Consider the following 25,224-nt stretch of genomic DNA (forward strand, 5'->3'; position numbering starts at 1 on the left):
AAATTCTAATTGGGACCACATTGGCTTGTTTTTAAAACATTATTTGCTGTGTCCGTATTTTGTGCCCATTTGGTAAATTGTAATGGACTTAAAGCACTATTAATTACTCAATCGTTTATTCTTTCATTAATAATGTGTGATATCTTTATTTATTGCTGAGTCTGGAATTATCGTTTTAAAATAAATGTGTGTATGTGCAAAAGGGAACCAATTGTAACTGATTACGGCCCCGTCCACAATCGTAACCTAATCCTGCCTTCCTTGACTACCAGGTCTCAAAAACCTTTTTTTCTTCTCCTGCTGCCGTTTGATGAGCAGATGTTTTACCTATCCAATTACATTATGTTGTCAAAAATTTATTATTTTCATTGTTATAATCTATCCTTTTCGTAATACCATAAGTTCTGTTTGCAGGAATGACCAAAAGTGCAGCTGCAACAGGTCACTGTTCTCAGAACATCATATCACAATCATTGGCCATAAATAAAATTGTTTACAAACCCTATAACGTATAAAACAAATAATTTCTTTATTGTATCAGTGAAAATATCCACTCGGTTTTTGTAATTTTCTTCTAAAAAAACAGATGTAAAGTAAAAGTATAAAATTCCAGACAAGTTGGACTGTTTTATATTGCTGAATTAGTTCAGTTTACTCTAAACGTAAAAACACTGATCTAAGAATATTAATGACGGTCTGAAATAATGCACAGGTTATCAAAATGGATAGTGTGTATGTTTTATTAACAATCATGGTGAGAACTCTGGACTTCACATAACAAATGATGTTCTTATTACAGGTATAAACCTTCAGGTGTACCTTCCTTCTTCCTATACAAAACATTTTCTTTCGATTTTCTGAAATCTTCATTTGTAACCTTCATTCTTCTTTCCCGTAATGCCATAAGACCTGCTTCTGTACAGATGGCCTGAAATTTGAAATTATGGTTATTTCCATTGCTAGTAAACCAGACAACTGTAATGTCACATATGAAGTCTATTGAACAGAACCATTACAACACACAGAATCACAAACTTGAGGCCGTAGTGATGCCTGCTTTATTATAAATGTGAATTTGAATTCAAGCTGCACAGTATCTATGGCAAATTTCGATTGTTCCCTCTTTCAAGTAACTCACTTCTCCAGTTTAGCCTCCCTTTTCTTAGATAATCATTCCTCCCTCAACAAATGTTTAGATTCAACTGTTAGTTGCATAAATTACTATGAAATGTTATCCCAAGTTTTAAAACAGATTTTGCCGAATGGTTATATCACTGGTAGCTCAAAAACACTCCCGAGGAGGGGGGGGGGGATGACTTCAATAACTCATTTATATTTAATATAAGCTAAAGTAGTAATGGTCTTATTCCAAATCTGTACTACTTCTAATTATATTGTTCTTTATTTTGTTGTTGAGTGTTGAATCGTAAGAACAGCAGTTGCATCTGATCTCAGGCACCAGAGTTCAAATTTCACAAGAGGTACTAGAAAATTGTGTATATTTTGTGGAAAATGGTTACCTTAATATCAGCACCAGAGAGGTCATCCTTAGCCATTATAAGTTCTGTGAGATTAACATCTTCAGCAAGAGTCATTCTTGATGTATGTATGTTAAATATCCTCCTCTTGGTTTTTTCATCTGGCAATGGAAATTCTATTTTTCTATCTATCCTTCCAGGCCGAATTAGAGCAGGGTCTAGTGTTTCTATGCGATTTGTTGCCATAACAACCTGCAAGTAAAATATTATGTAATAATAGCCTATCCTAAGACCAGATATGAATCATATATTGATCAATATGTCAAAAATGTTAAATGTTTCAAAACTTATGGAAATTGTGGCTTATTAGTGTGTAGTAAAAGAATTTTGAGCTTAATAAATTTTCTTTTTGTATTTACTACCTTCACATCTCCCCTTGAATCAAAGCCATCCAATTGATTCAACAACTCTAACATTGTTCTCTGGATTTCTCTTTCACCACCAGAATTAGAATCATATCGTTTAGTCCCAACAGCATCAATTTCGTCAATGAAAACTATGGAGGGTGCATGTTCTTCCGCAACCCTGAATAATTCTCTAACCAGTTTTGGGCCATCACCCTAAAATTAAGAAATTAGCGTAACTGCATTATTCTACATATTAGTTTACATTACAACATAAACATGAAAGCTACTTTGAATAAAACAGGTGGTCATTGTATTTGTTAGTTACAACAAGAAATAAATAAATAAATAATAGAAATCTTTTTTGAGGTCCAGTCAGCTCAATGCATCAAGTTCCTCTTCTCTACAATTAAGTTTAACTGTAGCTGAAAACTAAATTCATATGTTTTAAAAATGAGGTGTAAGTACTGAAAAACCTTAACCATTTTAAATTACCACAGCAGATTAATGCTAATAATATATGCAACAGCTTCTCAAGTCTGTTGCAATGTCACTTTTGACTAGTGTGGCATATGTTCCCTTTCAGTACTTGCTGAATTTTCTGCCAATAAAAACTCAATTCGTACTGAAGCAGTATTTAATGACATTCCATCCCGTCTCATACAAGTTAAATTTTAATGATAAGAAATGTTTTACAAATGCAACAGCACTGATACCTAGCAAACTTGCAGACATGGGCTGAAGAATTAGCATCTGGAAACAAAATCTATTGGTCTTTTTTTCCTTTTATTGCCATGGATTTATGGTCTCCATGATCAATAAGAATATGAAAACCCTTCTCTACCATTAACAGTTTCAAAGTAAAATAAATTACTTCAGTATGCTTCAAAGATATCATTGAATGATGACCCCATATGAGTCATTAACATCTTTGCACATTAACTTCTCTGCAGAACAATGTGTTTTCTTTTAAATCAATTAGGGCTCAAAAACTACATCTATACAATTTTTCATTATGCTGGTTCCATTTATAAAAATCCAACAATGCACAAGTAAATTGCTTATTAGTATCGGTATTCCAACAGTCAAAGTTTCAAAAATTTTGTTCAAAGATAAAATGAATATTTTGAAAAATATTTGTGCTAGAATACTTACCAAATATTTCTGAATTAGTTCAGAGCCTACAACACGTAAGAAGGTAGCCGATGTCTGATTTGCCACAGCCTTTGCTAAGAGTGTCTTTCCTGTGCCAGGAGGACCATACAAAATGACACCTTTAGGTGGTTTTATGCCCATTTCTTCATAATACTCTGGATGAGTAAGTGGAAGTTCCACAGACTCCTTTATTTCCTGAATCTGAGTGTCCAGACCTGCAGAATTTAAAAACATAATGAATTTTCCACATCAGAAAAGAAGTGCTGATCTTGTAGTTTACAGTTCTCTGCCACTGTTTTACAGTAATTTTCCTTTCGAAGCATTACACCGTAAGTAGTGGAGGAGACCCACTAATAAACTACGAGGAAGCAATTTGAATAACCAGTATCAGCTCCCACAACTGGTGAAAAAATGTTCTACTTCTGACCAGTAGCTCAGAACTGAAGATTGCTGATGACTCTGAAGGTACAGAGGAGCAGTGAACAGTTTAAAAATGCTGCATATTTAAGAGAATTACAATACAATAATTCTGTTGTCTGTCATCACTGACTGTCAAATCTTCTACTGCACAATTCTCCAAGATGTGGACAAGTATGACACGGATATGCCGAGTGTCGTGATAACAATTGTGTGATACGTTTATGACTTGAGCATCTTTCGTTTCATTCCCAGAGATGCTCCAGCTGAGGTGGACAGGCAGACAAAAAAAAGCTACATTCCTCTTCTATGGGAGGTGGGGAGGTGGGGGGCACACCTCACTCACACACAACTGGCAAATATTTACTAAGTACACATGCATCTGCATTCAAGGACCCACATCGAATATCAATATATGATTAATTCTCCATTGACGCCAAGCCAACAGAGAGGGCAAAAAAAGATAATTTCTTTGTTTAGTTGAATTTACAAATTAATAATGCATTAATTTGTTTTACCACATGTGGTTCCTTATTAGCCAATTCTTATAAGTAAGATGATCTTAATTTTATAAATTTGATCACTGTTTGTCTATCCTCAGTAATCTGGTACCCTGCAATCATTTAAAAGTCTGATAGGACAGGAAAGTCACTATATCTGGCATCCAACATGGGGCTAACTAAAGCAACCAATAAAATATACATCTGATACGAAACTTCCTGGCAGATTAATACTGGGAGCTGGACCTTAGTTTAACAAATAAGCTAACAGTTACAACTCACCAACTGCCCACATAGATTTACTTCTGCCAGTATCTTTCCCCATCTTTCAAGCAGCTTTACAGAAGTGTTCTCTCTCTCTCTCTGTCTCTGTGTGTGTGTGTGTGTGTGGGTGGGGGGGGGGGGGGGGGGGGGGGGTTACATACAGAGAAAATTGGCTGAAAGTATTTATTTACATAAGTGACTATTGTAAAGATGGGGTTTGATGCATTTCACGGAAGAGCTGCTATGAAGTTTGGAAGGTAGGGGAGTAAATCTGCGAGGGAAGGATTTGAGTCATGACACAATAGCTAAGTTGGTAAGAACATTGCCTACAAAGGTTCTGGGTTTGAGTCTCAGTCCAGCACTGTTTTAAGCTGCCTGGAAATTTGACAACACAGCACATTCCACTGCAGAGTGGAAAATTCATTCTGGATACATCTGTTATGTTTGCTACAGACCAAATTATGCTACACATTGTATCTGGTGTATAAGCAATGCTGAAGCCAAACAGCTTACTTCAGAAATGGAAACCATATGTAATGTATCAGTTTTTCCCCAGTATATGACAAATTTATCATTTCATCACAAACTGAGTTCATTACATCATGTCAGTAACCAAACACTATCAATTTTTGCTGACTTTCAGAAATGTGGGCATTGGAGCTCATGTGGTAGACAAGCTATGCCTGTCTGCTTTATTTAATATTATGGCCCACAACTTGCATAAGTTAATTCCATATATCTAAATACAGCAGGGCACTCTGTAACAGATGAACAGAATATAGCAGAAACTGATTGCAAGAATATTTTATGTCAGAACGGGAAAAAAAACAGTGATATTGGTTTAAATCACCTTATGCACATCTGATTTGTTTGTGCACTGGCAAATATGCTCCTTCATTTAATATTGTGTAATTCCACCCTGGGCTTGATAACCACATGGATTCAGCTAGGAAGTGAATCCACATGGTTGTGCTGGTACATTGCATCCAGGTTAAGCCACTCGCAGATTTGATCAAGCAAATCCACCAAATTGTGGGGATGCTGGTGTCAGCGTTTTACTCACTGTCTCCAACATGTCCCACAGATTTTCTATGGGGTTCAAGTCTGGTGATATTGCAGGCCTACTGAGATGTAATAGGTAGGAGGGGAGGGGGGAGGAGAATGCTCAGTAAATCAGAAATATTCTTCCAGTTTTTCCAGCCAGATGGTCTTTGCTGCGGCCGTCTTTATGTGCCTGTGTAAGCAAGGACCTCTTGCAAGTTGAGCAACTCCAAAAATTCATTTCATGCAGTTCCCTTCACAATGTTCTCTCATTAATAGCTTGGGATTGACCTTTCATCACTGCCTGCAGCAATTCCTGTAGTATTCGGAAGCGATTTTGATTTGCACGTCGAGAAAAGCATTTTCGGCCCCTGTCAGTCTGAATCTTTTCCCAACCACGATTCTGACATCGTGTTTCATGGCCACATGCATTACCCCACTGCTTGTAGACATGTTGAACAGTCCACTCGAAAACACAAACAAGTCCAGCGATCTTCAAACACCATGTGGCCATAGATATGGCCAGACACAACTACCCCGTTTTGCCACTCTGTCACATCTTTATATCTACCCATCTGAAAAGTTCGTATGCAGAAGTACAGTAGCAAAAAAACTGAGAATGACAAGAAAAACATCAAACTGAAGATTTACTTTAGGACTAGACCTACAAGTTTTGCAGAAAAATGGTTACCTCCAATGTCTGCATATGTTTCCTGTGGGGCCTTCTCTAATTTCATCACAGTAACCATAGGATCGGTGTCATCTGACAAAACTCCAACTACGGCATGAACCTATTATCAACAGGTCAAAAAATGTAATATAAAAACAGGCTTTCAAATACATTATAAAGTAAATGTAATTATACTTTCCGCAATTAACAAATTTACCTTGTGATTCAATAGCACAGAGCATCCTGGTTCCAACTGGTCTTTGTCGACAAATGACAGAATACTAACGTAATGTTCACTGCCAACACTTGTAGAAACAATTGCATGATTGTCGTCAATTATTTCTTCTAGTGTTCCAACTGACATAGGAGTTCCTCGTAAATCATCAACCTTTGATCTTTCCTCCTAAAAAGCAATGATCAAAGTAAGTTAATTAAAGGAACAAAAAAGCAAAATTTGTCAGAAGGAGGCATATACAGCAAATGATACATACCTCAATTTTTTCTTCTTGTGGTTTCAGTCTTTCTTGATTGCGAATGAATTCCTCCTCCATCAATAAGTAGTCTTTAATTCTTTCCAACTTCAAAAGTTTCAAGCGGCATCTTGTATGTGGCGTTACTGGAAAAAAAAGGTGAAAAATGACAAACTTTTCGCTACTATTATTACAGATTTCATAATATTATCATCCCTACTGGAAAATCACTACTCAACATATAACAGTTAAGAACTGCACAGGGACTGCTCTAAAAACAGTTTGCAAATTCTTGCTTTATGGAACATTGCCTTAATATCATTCAGTTTATCATTTATAAACTCTTACTTGCACAACATGCCTCTCTTTCACTCCATTAGCTAATACAGCCATCTCCAAGGACCCCAAGAGGTTACTTTCACTTTGAGTAGTGGTGAGAAATAACACAGGATCATACCTAAGATGTAAAACAGACATGAGAGTAACTGGATCTTGGATACCTCAAAAACTGCATATGTTTACCACCTGAGAAGGTGTAGGTGTCATGGCGTAATAAGATCCCAGTGCAGAACCACACTCAACTTCTTAACCTGAATTACTTATAACAGTTAAGGCAGGCATACCTCAGCATATCAATAAGTGATTATGTTTTGCAAACACATGAAATATGTGGTTGAGGACCATTTAAGACTTGTACGACTGCTGCATTCTCTCTGAGTCAGAAAGCTGGTATAGCGATAGTTCACCAACACCTAACTTGCCAAATTCCAATTTTGTTCTGTCATAGTTAAGCTCATCAAGCACATGTTGAGTAAATTTGAAACAATAAGCCTGGCCTGGGTTAGACTATGTAGTATCTCAAAACCACAAACCTTACAAACAAGTGCAGCATAAGTTCTTAAGACACTAACACCAGGAGTTAATTTGTTTGCAAGTGCTGCAGTCAGACTTTTTTTCTTTGTTTGAACACAAAATTTACTTTATCTAGTAGCTGCTATTGACATGTAACTGGACTGAGTACTCTAGAAATGAATTCCTTTCTTATCTGAACACAATACCTCTAGGTTTGGTCTGGAATAATAAGAAACCAAGAACAGTGGATGAACAATGTAGAAAAAACAATAGAGGCCCTTCACTGGTTTTTGGTAGTTATGCATTATTAAAAATTGAACCAAAGTTCAGAATGGATGTTGCTGTTGCATTGCTACCAAATTGTGACAACTTTCTGCGAACAGTAATTTTGAAAATTTTCATACTGTTTCTCAGATACAAATTGCTATATACCCATTTATTATTTATCATACGGCTTTTTGGCATGTTATAAACAAACATTTAGAGCATTTATGTACTCTATTGACTTTGGAGTTTCCAGCAGGAAGTCTTCAGACCTACCACTATAATGATCTTGTACAGCATTCTTCTATGACGACTCAGATGATCTATGGTTCTCCGCGATCACAAAGTGAGGAAGACTGCTTACCTCATTTGGGGGAAAAAAATGTGCATATCTGCCACGTTGAGTCCTAATTCTGTTTAGCATTGACCATGTTTGATGTGAAAAGTCAAACCCCAGTGGCTTTGCAGTGATACCTGGCATACTATTGTTTCGTTGTCCAATCCATTCTTGAGTCAATGTACTAGTACTGTTGAATTCAATTTTCACAGCACCCCTTGTTGTTGTTGTTGTTGGTGGTGGTGGTGGTAATATAGAGTAGAATCGGTCTGTATCACCAACATCTTGATGGATAGGTAAATTTTTATTATCTATTATCTTTTTGTCTATGAGACCATTGATGTGTAGAAGTTGTGAGAATGGAATATGGCTTAGTACTGGGAGCCATTCTGTAGGTGTTGATTTGATAACAGCAGCAATCATTCTCATCACGTTATTTCATTGGAGAGCTACCTTTTGTACATATGGGTCGTCTAACCAGATTGGGCCAAAATATTCAGCAGCTGAGAAGACAAGACCAAGAGCAGAACAACATAGGGCTGACGCTGATGTTCCCCCAAGTATACCACATAGCTTCTGAATGTTGTTTGCAATACATACAATTAACCTTCTACAAATGAGGCCACATATTTTTACAAAGTCAAGAAAAACAGTTAACAAAAAATAAGGAGAGGAAGATGTAGATTGTCACAGTTGTGCAAAGAACAAGAAGAAAAAGGTGTGAGGTAGTAGTGCCGAACAGCTTGACTACCTCACTATTAAAGAGTAAAATCTGTGCAAGAAATCTGATGTTACATTACACAAGAGACTTTGTAACTGCAGAATGAAATATACCTTTTTACAACAGCAATACCAGTTACAAAACTTTCATTACTTTATGCTGTGTGTGTGTGTGTGTGTGTGTGTGTGTGTGTGTGTGTGTGTGTGTGTGTGTGTGTGTTCAATAGATTAAAAATGTTGCTGTCCTTCTGGAGTCTCAGCTCATTACCAGGATACACACTACTATATCAAGATTAACCTAAATTCTATTACATTAGTAATGTGACATTCTGTAGTTTTGCTTAAATTTTGCACTTGTGTTTCAAGGGCTTGTTGCCTAATGTATGAAATATTCATAATTACATTATATAACAAATATAAATTAGTAAAAGTGTATGTGGTAGTAATCCTTTCTCACTTCTCTCACACACTGTTACTGCTATATGCTGCTACTTAAGTTCTCCAAGGTGCAGTAAATTATCATAAACATTATGTAATGATAGAATTTGGTTACGGCATTTTGTAGATTATTTTCACATACAGTTTTTCACTACATTCAAGCCAAACAACAACAAATAAGGAACACGAGGAGTTTGTGCTCTGGGGACATTTAACTTCCAAATTAATCATTAAAAAATATTTTCAAACTGTTAATTTCACATATGAGAACAACGAAACAAAGTGATGTTACATTGCAAAGTCCAGGTTGGAATATCAACAGTTCTGAAAAGGATAGATAGCTACCCACCGTAAAGATGACAAGTTGAGTTGCACACAGGCACAACAAAAAGACTATCACACATTAAGCTTTTGCCTAAAATCCTTCTTCAGAAAAGTAAGGAAAATACACACACACACATTCACACAAGCATACACTCATCACACACACAACTATCCCCAGCCGCAACTCTTGCGTTAATGAAAGCAGCAATTGGGAGTGGGGGCAACGAAGGGGGAGAGAAGAACACTGTCTGATGGAGCAAGAAGTGACTAGAAGGCAGCAGGACAAGACTGCCACAGGCAGTGCCATGGGACTGTGTGGGCGGGAGTGGGAGTAGGAAGTGGAGATGGGAAAGAGCAAAGAAAGGAAAAGACTGGTGGGTGCATTGGCAGAAAGCAAGCACAATGAGGGTGAGGGGGTATGAAATGAAAGTAAGTTATGGGACAGAGGGGGCAGAAACAGTTGGCTATAGGGTGTGGAGATGGTAGGTTATCATAGTTCATGGCCGGGATAATTTTGGGAGCAGAGAAAGATTGTAAAGGTCCCATCTGCACATTTCGGAAAAGCTGGTGGTGCAGGGAAGGATCCAAATAGCCCAGGTTGTAAAGCAGCCATAATCAAGCATGTTATGTTCAGCTGCATGTTGTGCCACAGGGTGGTCAAATTTGCTCTCTGCCACAGTTTGGGAGTAGCCATTCACAACCTGGTGGACAGCTGTTTGTTAATCATAACAACAGAAAAAGATGTGCAAAGTTTGCAGTAGAGTCGATATATGACATGGCTGCTTTAAAAGGTGGCCTAGCCTCTAAGAGGTTACAATAAGCTGGGTTGATTGATTGGTCAGGTCTTGCAAGGGTCTGGGGTTGGGTTTGGCATAGGGATGGTTTAGGATGTTGTGAAAGTTGTGTGGGTGACGGAATACCACTTTAGGAGGGCTGGGTAGAATGTTAGATAGGATGCCTCTCATTTCAGGGCATGATGATAGATAATCAAATCCCTGATGAAGGTGTGGTTCAGTTGTTCCAGTCCAGGGTGGTACTGGGTGACAAAGGGGGCACTCCTTTGTAAAGGGATCTTTGGGAGGGGATATGACATGGGAAATCCTTCATCACGTCTTTGACTATCATCATTTATCTGTAGCACTGCCTAATATACTACCTGTTAGAATGACATTCAACTACTTGCAAGTGTTCTCTCCTTCCCTCTTTCCTGACAACAAGGCCTTGGTGGTCTGTCAGGGTTGTGGTTGCCCCAATTTCTGGAAATCAGGGAATATCAGGGAAATTTTTTAAAAAAATGGAAAAACATTGTTTCTTCCGCGTTTGCTGATGTCTCACTCTAGTTTCGTAGTTTATTAGGCAGACAGGATTTAAATGAGATAGCAGCAAACATGAAACAATACGTGGCAAAATGTTTCTATTTGTATTATTCTTATGGTGAAGAGAATACTGCATGTGACTCACAGTTCATAAAAGTTCCTATTAGCATATTGACAAACATCCCAAACAGTCTTGCCAGTCGGATTTTCGTAATACATTGAAATGCTGCTACATTCGAAGATGAACAATGCGGAATTTGTATTTACTTCGTTGGATAATGTATGAAAATGCAGTGGTTTGCTCATTTTGGAGGGACCCTGCCTTCCACCACACTTTTCCTCTGAAATGACCACTATTACGTAATAACGTCACTGCTAGGTCACAAACAGGGTTTATTATCCCTATTACAAATCGGTATAACTTTCCGATTGACAATAAGTTCATACCAGATAATGAAATGAACAGTCTCTCCATAAGACTCCAAGAGAATTTTGGTTTTATGTTATACATGGATCTCCTTAGTTACAGAGTCCCACAATCACAGACCTACACCATGGAGGGAGCTCCATGGCATGCTGCACTGTTCTGCAGACTGAGCCCCTGCCTGCACACACAATTCAACAATCTCAATTCAGCAGTAAGGGGACATATCACCAACTCACATTTACCATCACATGCACTTGCACCTTACATACTATACAAAGAGTGCCTTTCACTCTTCCCCTTCTTTACATCATCATGATCTTAAACATACAACATCCATATAGTTTGATTTGGGGAAAAAAGAATTAGGCCTAGTTACCTCTTTACTCGATTCTAAGCCGCACCTGAAAAGTGAGACTCGAAATCAAGGAAAAAAAAAATTTCCCGAATCTAAGCCGCACCTGAAATTTAAGACTCGAAATTCAAGGGGAGAGAAAAGTTTTAGGCCGCACCTCCAAATCGAAACAAAGTAGGTCCATTGTAAGATGACACACAATTTAGGTCGAATCAATGACGATACAGCTACAGTAGTTTGGTTCGAGTCTTAAGCTTAGCAGTTAAGCTTTACCAGGTAGCCATTGCTATGTGTCAGGCGCTCCATCGTATTTATACGGGTACCCCTCCTTTTTCACGTGCTTCATCTGGTTTGAATTGATTGCTTATTTTTTTCTTTGATCTGATAAGCGCTGTTCTCTTGCTTTTGTGCACGCTACCGCCGGAAAAAAAATCTTCTCATCAGCGAAACAATGGCAAGAGACTGCTATTTGTTGTTACTTACACTGCTGCTTTCTTTGATAACGATCAACAAGAACCAAATAATATACTGCGTACGATAGAAGTTCTGAACTAGAGTTCAGCGAAAATTTTTCTCCGTTTGAAAATCTTTGCAGACGCCTCTTTAGTACATTACATTCTGCACAGAAATTAGTCACCTTAGATTTAAAAATCTAGTCAATTGCCGTGCTTCATTTCTGACTGTATACTATTAGGCATAAGAATAATACGGATATAAACATGACATGGTATGTATATTCTTCCGCGTTTGCTGATGTCTTACTCTAGTTTCGTAGTTTATTAGGCAGACAGGATTTAAATGAGATAGCAGCAAACACGAAACAATACGTGGCAGAATGCTTCTATTTGTATTATTCTTATGGTGAAGAGAATACTGCATGTGACTCACAGTTCATAAAAGTTCCTATTAGCATATTGACAAACATCCCAAACAGTCTTGTCAGTCGAATTTTCGTAATACATTGAAATGCTGCTACAATCGAAGATGAACAATATGGACTTTGTATTTACTTTGTTGGATAATGTATGAAAATGCAGTGGTTGAAACTCGGGGCGGAGAAAAAAAGCTCGTCTTCCACCTTCTTTTTTTTTTAATTTATTTACCGACGCAGAGATTTTGGCGCCAGTATTTATCTTTGCGCCTGCAAAACATGCCTGTATAGCGCTACACATATTTGACGGCAGAAGTTAGTTGTGGGGGCACCTACCAACATTTTTCAGAACTTCCGCTTACTTTGCACTCGATTCTAAGCCGCAGGAGGTTTCTTGGATTACACAAAAGAAACGGGAAAAAAGTGCGGCTTAGATTCGAGTAAATGCGGTAGGTAATGTAGCATTTCTCTGATTTAATGACAACATTGATCATCCATATCTTACAATCCCTCCGTCCAAATACTCATCATAAATGATTATGAGAATGTCCATGAGAAAAGATCAGACTAAGTTGTAACTGAAATTACGATCATTATCTTATAACTGTTTAAGTATAATCAGCAAGATATTACACAGATAAGTATTATGCCTAAGTATTAAGTTGTTAAGTTCATAGTACACGTTAAGATAGCACCATGTATTTGCAGATTTGAATTTCATACTGATATAAATATATTTGGTATTACCTTAAGCTCCTATTCTGTTGGCTCTGCCAGTGTAATATAGGCAGGCATGTGCAATAGTTTAAACAATTAATGCATTATTTATAGCAAACACATTTTTATTAGTAGCCTGTGTAATGCTAATATACCAATCTGTTTTTAGCATTATCACCACAAATTACCAGATTTATGATTACTAGTCTGACGTAACAGAAGGCGAAAGTGGTTTGTATTATCAAAATATGCCTGAATCCCTAATATTTAAAACAATATATTTATATGCATAGTATGTTAATGATGAGTGTGTGTGTGTGTGTGTGTGTGTGTGTGTGTGTGTGTGAAAATGGGGGTAAATTAAAGAATATAGAAGAAGAGGACAAACAGAAATCAAAAAGGAAGTAATATAACCATGGTTGCCACAAGTTTCCCCAAGTGAAATTACCTGACATTTCCCTGATTTCCAGACAAATTATAGCATTTTTCCCTCACAAATTTTGAGATCTCAAGGGTAAGTAAAGACCTAAGTTGACAAAAAATGTAAGGAGTTCTGTATTTCTAAACATGTGAGCAAAAAAACCTAAGTACTAACATCAACATCTTTTGTAATGAGCTGTTTTTTGATAAAGAAAGCAAGCCAAATCGTACACGAGGTGCAACAATAAAGTAATCAGACTGATTTTATTTGCAAGATTTGGCAACCCTACAGGCTTGCGTAAGCATAATATCTTTGATCTTCATCTATAAGCTGCATCTAGTCAAAGCAGCACATCGATGCAACTGCTCAGTTGTGAGTTGTGCTTTAATAAGTTAACACGTGTTTCTGTCTCTTGACACGGAAATGGAACCGCATAATATTGCGCAACAGTATGCCATTTCTTTTTGCATTAAATTGGATGAAAATGCGACAACAACTTACGGTAAGCTTCAGAAGGCTTTTGCAGACGAGGTTATGTCAAGAGCTCAAGTTTTTCGTTGGCATAAAACATTTAGTGAAGGCAGGACAAATGTTGAAGATGAAAACCGCAGTGGACGACCATCAACTTCATGGACGGATGTGAACTAGGCCAGGGTGCGTGAATTCGTACAATCTGATCGAAGATTATCCGTGAAAATGATTGCAGAACTGAACATCAATCGAGAAACGGTTCGGCTAATAATAACTGAAGATCTTGGTATGAGAAAGATTTGTGCAAAAATGGTCCCCAAAAATCTCACACCACAACAGCAAGAAACAGGGAAAAATGTGGCAGCCGATCTATTAGAGCAAACGGAAATCAATCCAGAATTTTTGAGCCGTGTTATCACTGGTGATGGATGGTTTTTTCAGTACGATCCAGAGACGAAACACCAAAGTTCGCAATGGTGCTCAAAAAAAAGGTCGCATGTCAAAGTCAAAAGTGAAATGCATGCTAGTGTGCTTCTTTGATTCTAAGGGAATTGTTCATAGAGTGGGTGCCTCCTGGACAAACAGTTAACCAATATTACTACAAAGAAATTTTAGAAAGACTTCATAAAAGAGTTCTTCACGTCTGTGCCAACATTGCTGATAATTGGATTCTGCATCATGATAATGTGCCATCCCATACTGCTCTGTCAGTACAGCAATTTTTAACCACAAAACAAATTTCAGTACTACCACAGCCACCTTATTCACCAGATATCTCTCCGTGCGACTTTTTTCTATTTCCAAGAGTCAAAACGGCGGTCAAGGGACAAAATTTTCAAACAACCCAAGATCTCCAAAAAGCAGTGACGAGGGTCTTGGTGGTTATTACAGAAGATGAGTTCCAGAAATGTTACCATCAATGGCACAAGTGCTGGAAAAAGTGTGAGCAATCAGAAGGGAACTACTTTGAAGGAGACAACACAAAACTTGACTAAAACGGTAAGCAGCATTTTTTTCACATCTGTCTCATTACTTTATTGTCGCACCTCGTATATGTTTTATTAAGACCATTGATTTTCTTTTATTTCAATAAAAAGAAACATTTGGTGACAAAATACGTATTTTGTTGGAGTCTCAAAAGAGATTTAAAAAACCTCAGAAAAAAGTAGTTCCCTTGAAAGAAGTGTATAAGGCGGGAAAGAGTTGTGTAAACCAACACTATGTTTGTTACTGTTGGTTATTATCCACTTTGTTATGTCTATTGTTTTACAGGTATTGTGTGATTTTTCTTTCAAGAAATACACGAGTAATTAGCGAAAAAACTGCCAGTGACTGCCGCAGTTTTCTCCTTATTATCATCCATACTTTCTAATACATAAACTACTTTCAGTGTACCAAAATGTACTAGAATAAATAAAATATCTATAAAAATGCTGCACTGTACAATGTACTTGCAGTGACACAGTCGCAATTCCTGAAATACAACACCTGTGGTGAAGAGCACCATAGTCCTGGGTCCATGGATAAACCACGAAAATCCGCCGCGTTACACCACACACAAACAGACCCAGCCTGCGGGCAGATCGACGAGACTAGGTGTGACAAGTAGGGCCTGCAGATTAGTGGAAAACTACGGGCTTCAGATCGACAGGCTCTGATCCATTAGACAAACACAGAAATTGCGTGCGGTTTTGGCCCACCATGGAAGTCTACTTGTGTGGCCAACTATTCAAGTGGTGATCAATCCATGCAACAGATAACTTGTGCAAATACTCTGAATCAATACTAATGAGGACAGGTAGCAACTCACCATAAAGATAATCGCTGAGCCACAGACATGCACTTAGAAAAGATAATCACTTTCTCACAACTAAATTTTTGGCCATAGCATTTGTCAGAAAATGAGAGTGCACACACAATCACTCAGACACAACTCATGCACACATGACTGCCATCTCCAGCTGCTGCGTCAACAGTCTCTGAGAATCAGATCCAAACAAACCACTTCTCACACCTCCCTGCCTCTTGTTGGCAGCTGCTAGGCTAGCGGCAAGAAGTGGTGGCAGCACTGACTGCAAGCTGGGGGAGTCGTAGAAAGGGGGGAAGTAGTAAGACTGAGGAAGTAGGGAAGCAGAGCACATACTCAGCTGCGCACAGCCACTGATGACGTGTGACATCTAAGTAAATAAGCCATTTCATCTACTGAGACAAAAACGATGTTTTTCCATTTTTTTTTTTAATTTCCCTGATATTCCCTGATTTCCAGAAATTGGGGCAACCGCAACCCTGATAGACCACCAAGGCCTTGTTGTCAGTCTACAATGTTTGCACAGGTTGTGAACTATCCTGATGTCTTGACTGTAGGTTAGATATTCTTATTATGTCTACATTATACAATCCCTTTTCTTTACCATGTGATGGGTCTATTAGAAACAGTAGTTTATGGTGCAGAATACTCATTACTTCATATGGACTTTCCTTTTGAAGAATTTGCTCGTATCTGTCTTTGTGTAAGAAATAGGATGGTAAGGTCTGACTAGATGGTCACTAGTATCATCCACCTGTAAATTAGGTGTAGCAACATTAAAATTATTTTCCTGCATCTGAAAGTCAAGCTTGCTGCTTCAATTCTTTCTCTACACAATCATGTACATTGTCTTTATCTTGAATTCTACTGTGTGGCCAAGTAAATAATTTTAGTAAAATTTCCCAATACATTTCTTGTTCAAGACCTCAACTGGTGAAAGTTCCATAGATAAACGAGGCTATTAATTTAATATAACCTGAAATTCTGGTACCTGCAACCAGGTAGTGAGCCTAGTAGAACAATATGTACAACAGTCTTCCAATTTCTTTCATCATTCTTTTGCAGGGATTAGATTGAGGATGATACTTAAAAACAATGACGTGTTACACTTTCCCATGTCAGAAACTCCTTAAAATCTGTAGTATCAGTCCACATCCACAAAATACTCCCTTAAACGATTAATCAAAGTGGTCGTCTTTGCCGATTTTATAGTACATAGTTTAAGATATTTTGACCAGCTGTAACATATATGTATGATATTCTGCCTCTACCCTTAGGCAATGGTCCGAATAAATCTGCTGTTAAAGCATGTAGAGCTTTTAGTATAACTGGATACATTTTATAAATCACTTGACCTTTATTGCCCTTAACCTTCTGAAATAATTCACACATTCTTAAAACTTTCCTTACTTCTCTACTAAAGTCCTTAAAGCATATTAAAATTTTATCATGTACTTAATACATTTTTGTATACTGAAATATCTTGTCACAGTTGTCACAATAGTGTTACACACACTTGTTTTGTAAAACTGCATGGGTTCAAATTGTGAGTACTGTTACTCTTCAATTCTGAACTGCTGCACTTGAAATAATGTTCAGACAAACTGTGTAGTTTGCATTAATGTCACCTCCTTAACCATTGTAGTTATTTATTGGAATCTGGAAGCTTTGATAAATTTCCAACTTTCTACTAAATAATAAAAAACACTACTTCTAAAACACAGTTACTTTCGTCCTGTTGTTACTGATGTATATAAGGCAACACTTCGTATACCATTAATGTTCACATATTTACTATGGCTTGCAATTCTGTCCGAAGTTAATGAAAGACAGTTTTGTACGGACATGACAGCTAACTGTTGTCTGTCTTCTTTTATGTCGGCACAATTTTCACAGCATGCCCTTTTATTATTAGTAAAATGCTACCATCGTCTCACCTTGAAGACACGCGGTGTCCATCTGTACAAGATTACATGCATAAACAATAACAAAACTTCCAGGCAATTTGCGACTCTAAACAACTTCACTAAAAAAAATACTTTTATCTGTGAATCGCCATGTCGGTTGGGTAGATGCTGGGCAACATCACTTTACCAAAGTAATGTTACACCACAAGATCATCAAAAGGGCATCCGGCCAGCAATTAACCATGCTGATTCTGTGTAAATATGGGACAAAGGATGTATTGTTTTTGGTTATAACTATTGGTTAAAATTGAAGAAAATGCAGGAAGGTATGACAGTGTGGGAAACTAGAAGAACCACTAATTGACTGAAACAGAGGAAAGGACAATAGAAAATGAGCGGGTTGATTTGAAAGTTTAAATAGTGAATGCAGTGGAGGATCAAGCATGCAAACAGACAAAAGTCCAGTTATTCTTGGACAACACACACTCTTGAATTTAAATGACAAAAGGACAAAATAAAAAATGCAGCAAATGAAGCCAGTAAAAAAAGATGGGTAAAAAAATAAGACCAATAGAAAGTGCAAAATGGCAAAACAGGAATGGACTGAGGTGAAATGCAAAGCTGTGGAAGCATGCATGACTATGAGGAAAATACATGTTACCTATTGGAAAATTAGAGACTTGGAAAAAAGAGAAGTAACTGTCAATCACAAAGTAATTTTAATCAGAGTATAAACGCAAACTCAAGTACCTTGGGGAAGTTTCATAGCTGCATCTGGACCTTTCGTCCTCCTCTTCTTTTTCCCTACCCTGGTTGGTATGGGAGGCTCATATTTCTTCTTCTTATCTTTGTCATCTTTCTTGTCGCCACCTGAACCACTGCCGCTCGACTGGTTTTGACCCTAAAACAAATTATTCAATGGTAAGTGATTTGTGGTCTAATAAACTATTGTGGAACATAATGTTTGTTACTTTAATAGGCTGCTAAAACCACTAAAAATATAAAGAACAATAATCTCACTAAAAGCTGTGACAGGAGCGTTACATCACAATTGCAGCAGTTTAAATCCTGAACTATTTTTGCCTATATTCACATTCTAAAAACCAGTTTTTATTTACTTCACCAGAAACTTAAGCCGAAGCACTGAAAATAATTCCGTATCACAAATAGTATGGACACTGCACTAATATATTTCACTTGTACATTAAACTGGTTATTTTATCTCAGCCTGTCAATCTGGTACTGAACAAAGAATTTGCTATACATGAAAATACACTAACTGCATCTTAATCTAACTAAAATGTTACTGGCACAGAAAAGAGTGATCATGAATACACCAGATGCCTATAATTAAACTTTCCCTATTTAGCACATTATATGACGGAAACTAATTACCGTATGAGTACCAAAAATCGTACCATTAATGTCAAGAACATGTGGAAGAGAAATAGTGTAGAATCAATTCAATTTAAACACTTTTAATGTGCTGCTACAGTACATCATACCATTACATACCAATCCCATTACTGCTACAAAAGGGGCTCAATATGGCACCTATCAGTGTCCAGAAAAGTCCGAAAACGAATAATTGCATTCTGCACAGCAGAACAAAGCATGTCCATAGGTATGTTGCCTACCTCTCTGAATGTGCTGTGCTTCAGATCAGCACTTGTGTGAATGTTTCCTTGGTAAACTCTATCCAGGTAGCCTACTAACCAGACATCACAAGGAGTGAGATCAGGTGATCGTGCCGACCATGCATTTGGAAATGATCGGCTGATAATTAAATCATTTCAAAATGTGTTTCGGAGAAGATGGTGAACTTCATGAGCAATGTGAGGTGGGGTCCCATCTTGCATAAAAACTGTTGAGTTCAATGTGTGTCTCATGTAGGGCGGGAATGAAATGCTGGAAAAGCATATTGCAGTAATCCTGTCCAGTCAAATTGCACATCTTTGGTTCTTGAGCACCAACCTGTTCAAAAAAGAATGGGCCAATGGTGAATGTAGCCATTAAGCCACAACATATGGTGACGCGTTCACCATACAGAGGAACTTCATGCACAGTGATTGGAGTTGAAGATCCCCATGCTCAGCAATTCTGCATGTTCACCTCACTCGTCAGAGAAAAATGAGCTTCGTCTGTCCATAGGATGGTCCAGGGCCACTGCTCATCAACTCGAATTCTTGCAAGAAAGTGGTGAGTGAAGTCAACACATCATTGATTGGGAAATGTGTGCAGCGCTGTCTTCCATAGCAACAGCAATTTCATCAACCACCTATGGTGCAATTGGTTGTTGGCCTCTTCCTGCAGCAAAGCCCAGTTCTACAGTGGATTCAAACTTCATTATCATTCTCTGCACAGCAAGTGGAGAAAGAGGACCCTTTCATAATGCTTTCAGCTGCTGGTATTCTCGAAGTGCAGCTGCAGCATTACTGTTGTTTTGATAACAGAGCTTCACCAATAATGCCCTGCTCCTTTTGTCCAAGCTCAGGTTGACATGTCAAAAAGTGCAAAGTGACTAGTCAGGTGTGAGAGACTATGAATCAAGATGACTGAGCACAGCATTTGGTGGCCATGGTTGGAACTGGACGGTGGTGCTGTGATGCATGGAACTCAAGCACCCCATAATCTAGATATTAATGCTACAAAGTTTAGTATTTGTAGAGTAATTAGTTTCCATGTTACAATGTGTTAAGTAAGGAAAGCTTAATTATAACCACCCGGTATTTGCGGGTTAGAGTGCATAAACAAATATGTAATGCTTATTTAACTTTCTCATTATAGTTCCAAAACAAATGTCATGAATAAAAAATTCAAACTACTGGTTTATTTATGCAGTTTTTTATACATTAGGTGCATAATGTAATTCATTAATCATACTGAGGAATGCAACAAATTTAATAACACTAATGTCATATCAACTAGAACACCAAGTTGAAGTGCCACATAATGTGTAACATTAATTAAGGAGATCAATATAATAGAAGGAAACATTCCACGTGGGAAAAATTATACATAAAAACAAAGATGAGGTGACTTACCGAACGAAAGCGCTGGCAGGTCGATAGACACACAAACATACACACAAAATTCAAGCTTTCGCAACAAACTGTTGCCTCATCAGGAAAGAGGGAAGGAGAGGGAAAGACGAAAGGAAGTGGGTTTTAAGGGAGAGGGTAAGGAGTCATTCCAATCCCGGGAGCGGAAAGACTTACCTTTGGGGGAAAAAAGGACAGGTATACACTCGCACACACGCACATATCCATCCACACATACAGACACAAGCAGACATATTTAAAGGTCTTTAAATATGTCTGCTTGTGTCTGTATGTGTGGATGGATATGTGCGTGTGTGCGAGTGTATACCTGTCCTTTTTTCCCCAAAGGTAAGTCTTTCCGCTCCCGGGATTGGAATGACTCCTTACCCTCTCCCTTAAAACCCACTTCCTTTCGTCTTTCCCTCTCCTTCCCTCTTTCCTGATGAGGCAACAGTTTGTTGCGAAAGCTTGAATTTTGTGTGTATGTTTGTGTGTCTATCGACCTGCCAGCACTTTCGTTCGGTAAGTCACCTCATCTTTGTTTTTATATATAATTAATTAAGGAGACCTATTTATGTTCAACTACCAGTTTTGCTACACCTTCTTACTACGTTAACAATACTTTTCAAGTTCATTTAATGTCACTGCAGCTGACACATGGATCTCACCACAGTAAGAGATGCAGTACACCAGTACCGCTGTAATGGTAAAAGTAAATGCCATTACTTATTTAATATGCCGAATACAGCTGACTTCATTCCCTAGCTTTATTTATGGTAAGCAAGTTTTTCCAACATTTACTTTCTCTTTTTCTTTCCTTTCACTTGACTTTGGGGTTTGTTAACAACATTTAATGTTCTGTGCCTTTCTACTAGCTCAGTGTTGTTTCATTTTTGTGATCTTGCTTTATTTTCTTCCTCAGAGATTTGGATCGTTAGTTTGGTTTTCATTTTGACCTGAAATATCTCTTTCTTGTCTTTGGTTATTGTTATTATTGCTATTATTATATTATCATTATTATTTGCAGTTTCATCTATGAGTGTATTTTCTGTGACTTGCAGTTCTCTTATGTCCTACTCCATTTTCTTAAACCAATCTGGCTGTTATTTTTGGTTGTGGAAGTAGTTTAAATTTTGTTGTTAATTTTTTTTGTTAATGTATTTGGGTTAATTCTAAGAATGTTTCAAAAAAATCAATTCTTATTTTCCTCACTGTGTCAGAGTTTTTTGGTGGTTTGGTAAAGGAAGAGCAATGCTATGTGAAAAGCTAAAGAATGGCGTGCCTCAGGAATCTGTGATTCTCTTGTTCCTAATATTTGTAAATGATGGTCTGAAGAGGTGAAACCTTACTGTTCACAGCTAAACATACTTATTTAGTGCAAAAGACCCTTGCAGCAATGACAATACACTACATTTCAGGTGTCTATATTCATAAAAGCCACCAATGGATGGAATGTCACACTCAAGGTTTATTGAGCAGAAAGCTGCCACTGATGTTGGTTGGTGGAGATGGGGGCAGGGGAGGTGGATGCAGGTTTGCTTTATTTTTGCGACATACTGCAAAGGTTCCACTAAGACCTTTTTTCAGGGGGGGAGGGGGGGGAACACACAAAAAGTATCAGAGACCATAGCACTGAAAGCAGAAAATGATTTAAGATTTGCAATACCCAAACAAAGAAATTGCACACACTGTGCATAAATAAGACAATAAATTAATGAAACATTCTTCACTAATAACTTTTTTAACAGTAACAACAAAGTCAGCTCAACTTAAAGAATCTAAAAAACGAAACAATAATAATGAATAGGGTAAAAGGGCTTTACGTATTGACTTCTAAACATTCTTCAACGTGTTTTTATAGGTATAAATTTTCGGGACTAGTGTAGCAGGGGATACAACACGTCGGCTTTGGACATTGACGTCACAAGTCGCCAATCGAGAAGCGATTCTTCTTAGTGTTGTAGCTCCCTTCAGTGGCTGATAAGTGTTCTTTGGCTTTAAAAAATAAAATCTCACGAGATAGAATAAACAGATCCACTATATTAAGCAATCAGTAAAAAAACGAAACTGAAACATAACAGCAAAAGCGAAAATGGTAAACTGCTATCTGGCGACTTGTGACGTCATTGTCCAAAGCCGACGGGTTGTATCCCCTGCTGCACTAGACCCAAATTTTCTCCAGTCAAGAGGAATATTCAATACTAGTCATCAGCTTCGAGCTACGATGTGATGTTAATGGCTGCTGCAAAGTCAGCCTTTGGTGTGTATCATTTTTATTGTTAATTGGCGAAGCCAACAAATTCGAAAGTAAAAAAAACCTGCTTACAGTGACGGACAGATTTACAGCTTAACCCAAAATCTCAACTGATAAGATGTTATAGTTGCCATGATATGTACAATGCTTATCATTTGTTTCCTGTGTCAATGGTCAAAGCAGACCACTAGCGTTCAATATACCTCTCTACCCAATTTCCCTAGTAAATACATATGGATGCCTTGAAATGTCTGGGTGACGTTTTTCCTTTTGTCTTATTTCTGAGGAGTTTAACATGCAAACTATGTCAAAAACACCCATCATGAATTTTACATTAAACACTAATAAACTTTATCATGCTGGTTCCTTCCTTAATTCTGATGCTATATTCTGAATTTTTGGATCATGGATGGATCATATAAGTTCACTTTCATCATTTCAGTGAAATCTTCATTTAATGGCACCATTACATTCCAGTCTGTTGAAATCCAGTCTGAATCGGCCTTTATTATACAACATGGTAATATAGTGGTTTACTGTGATAAACAAGATGAAAATAAATAACATACCACAAAACACAGCATATATTATGTACAGTAGTCACTGTGGCATGTAGTTCCAATATTATGTAAATGTTGTGGAATTTCTTGATTTCATGATTGACAACATGCACACCTGACAAGATCATTACTCGTGTACATGAAACAAATGTGTCATATACGGCTTCAGAAAATCACAATATATAAAAAAAAATAGCAAGTGTTTGACAGGGTCACACACTCCGTTTCACAATCACATCGAATTACAGTAAGTTGTGGAGCCACACAGTTAACTACAAGTGTCTTAATTCTCCAGAAGATAGCTAACAAATTGTGCAACTAAAATGTTTACCGTGTTTTGACGCACAATACGTACCATTGAAAAAGTTCACAACAAAAATTTAGAATACTCTACGACTGCAGCCACCATATTCAGCCATCAAACTTTTTGACACTGTTGGAGCTGAGAAATGTGGAATGTCTTAAAAACACATCTGTCTGCAGTTGTATCACGGGATCATGGGCGATCTACCACTACACAACTTTCAACTCTATTTGTACATGGAGGCCTATGTACTGCCACTTGTCATTCTTCCCTGTAGTCCTCAGTGCACATTCTTTCTGAAGTAATGGGTTATTACCCATATATCTAATAAAACAATACAAATGCAGTTGTTTCTTTTCTGTCCACTGTGCGAATGTTGAACATTTTTATCACTCACGAGATATCGTCAGTTCTTATCCTACTGATTGTGGTTTTGCAATACCTCCATTATATTTTCAATATAGTGTGGAGGCGTGCTTTCCTTTCTCTTGTCCACATCTAACTTCTGCCCCATATGAGGCTGCAGCTCACAAAAATTTTGAATAATCGCTTCATTGCAAATCTATGTCTTCTTTAGCTTCAGCTACAATCACTGGGAAACACAAATTGTTGTTTATCAATCGATCACATAACGAATGCAAAAGTATGTTTCTCTCATACTCAAAAAGAGTCTTTTATTTTGCAATAGCTTCTATATGTTAGCTTCCTCTGTCGTTACAACTTAAATTAAACATATCGATTGTGTTTGCCCGCCCCATGCATTCCTGAAAGCTTCAGAAAATGTTTGGAATGGTCAGTCTGGCCAAGTCACTGCACACACTTAAAACAAATAAAGAAGAGTATAAGAACGCTATTTCCTCCCATGCCATTCTAGTGCGATCTCACTTTTCTTTCAATAAGAACTAAAACAGCGTATGGAGAGAGCATTACTTACCATCCCAAAATATTCACAACCTTACACAAATTCGCGATGTCACTACATGTACAAAACCTTAAAGTCAAAGATACCACATTATAAACAAGATGTAGCTCAAAGATATTCCCATTTTAAAAGCCTACTAATCAAAGTTGAAGTCGATTCACACGTGACAGGAAAGTATACACACGGTATACACAGTGAATATCGCAAGGCAGCATTCATTCAAACCGTCAACGCTGAAGGAGAAAAAACAGTTCAGTCTGGCGTTAATCGGTATGTAGAGGAAAAAAAAACATGGCTGGGGTAAACAGGGTCTATGTACTCCCTGTTAAATATTGTTTGCTGTGTTTGTACATATATTTTTACAGTACCAAATAAATGTCGATTGTTTTTAAAATGTGTTTTAACTTCTCAGCAGTTTCTCATACAATAAATAGCAAGAAGATTGTTCCTTAATACTGATAGTCTTTTGGTATGGCGGATGGTATCCTATAACCTCACTTTCACGGCTCTGTACTGTCGC

At 37.6% G+C, this 25,224-nt stretch overlaps 1 protein-coding gene across 1 annotated transcript; it reads right to left on the reverse strand.

The window, feature by feature from the left end:
* Positions 1–713: 713 nt before the first annotated feature.
* On the reverse strand, positions 714–24,862 carry LOC126481232 (26S proteasome regulatory subunit 4). The gene is made up of 9 exons (XM_050104845.1): positions 24,717–24,862; positions 18,374–18,524; positions 6,421–6,545; positions 6,147–6,332; positions 5,951–6,050; positions 3,038–3,252; positions 1,901–2,098; positions 1,521–1,730; positions 714–928 (listed from the first exon to the last, which is right to left on the reverse strand). The coding sequence occupies exons 1-9, from the start codon at positions 24,717–24,719 to the stop codon at positions 794–796; spliced, it is 1,323 nt and encodes a 440-aa protein (XP_049960802.1). The 5' UTR covers positions 24,720–24,862; the 3' UTR covers positions 714–793.
* Between the last annotated feature and the right edge of the window lie 362 nt (positions 24,863–25,224).

The sequence above is a fragment of the Schistocerca serialis genome, chromosome 5 (assembly GCF_023864345.2).
Source record: "Schistocerca serialis cubense isolate TAMUIC-IGC-003099 chromosome 5, iqSchSeri2.2, whole genome shotgun sequence".
Classification (NCBI taxonomy): Eukaryota; Metazoa; Arthropoda; class Insecta; order Orthoptera; family Acrididae; genus Schistocerca; species Schistocerca serialis.

Bases quoted from the DNA above. Each gene is read 5' to 3' on its own strand.
- LOC126481232 (XM_050104845.1), bottom strand. The intron at 6,333-6,420 runs GTATGTATCATT...ATTGCTTTTTAG, and splicing joins CACAAGAAGAAAAAATTGAG to GAGGAAAGATCAAAGGTTGA. The intron at 1,731-1,900 runs GTAGTAAATACA...TTTTACTTGCAG, and splicing joins ATTCAAGGGGAGATGTGAAG to GTTGTTATGGCAACAAATCG.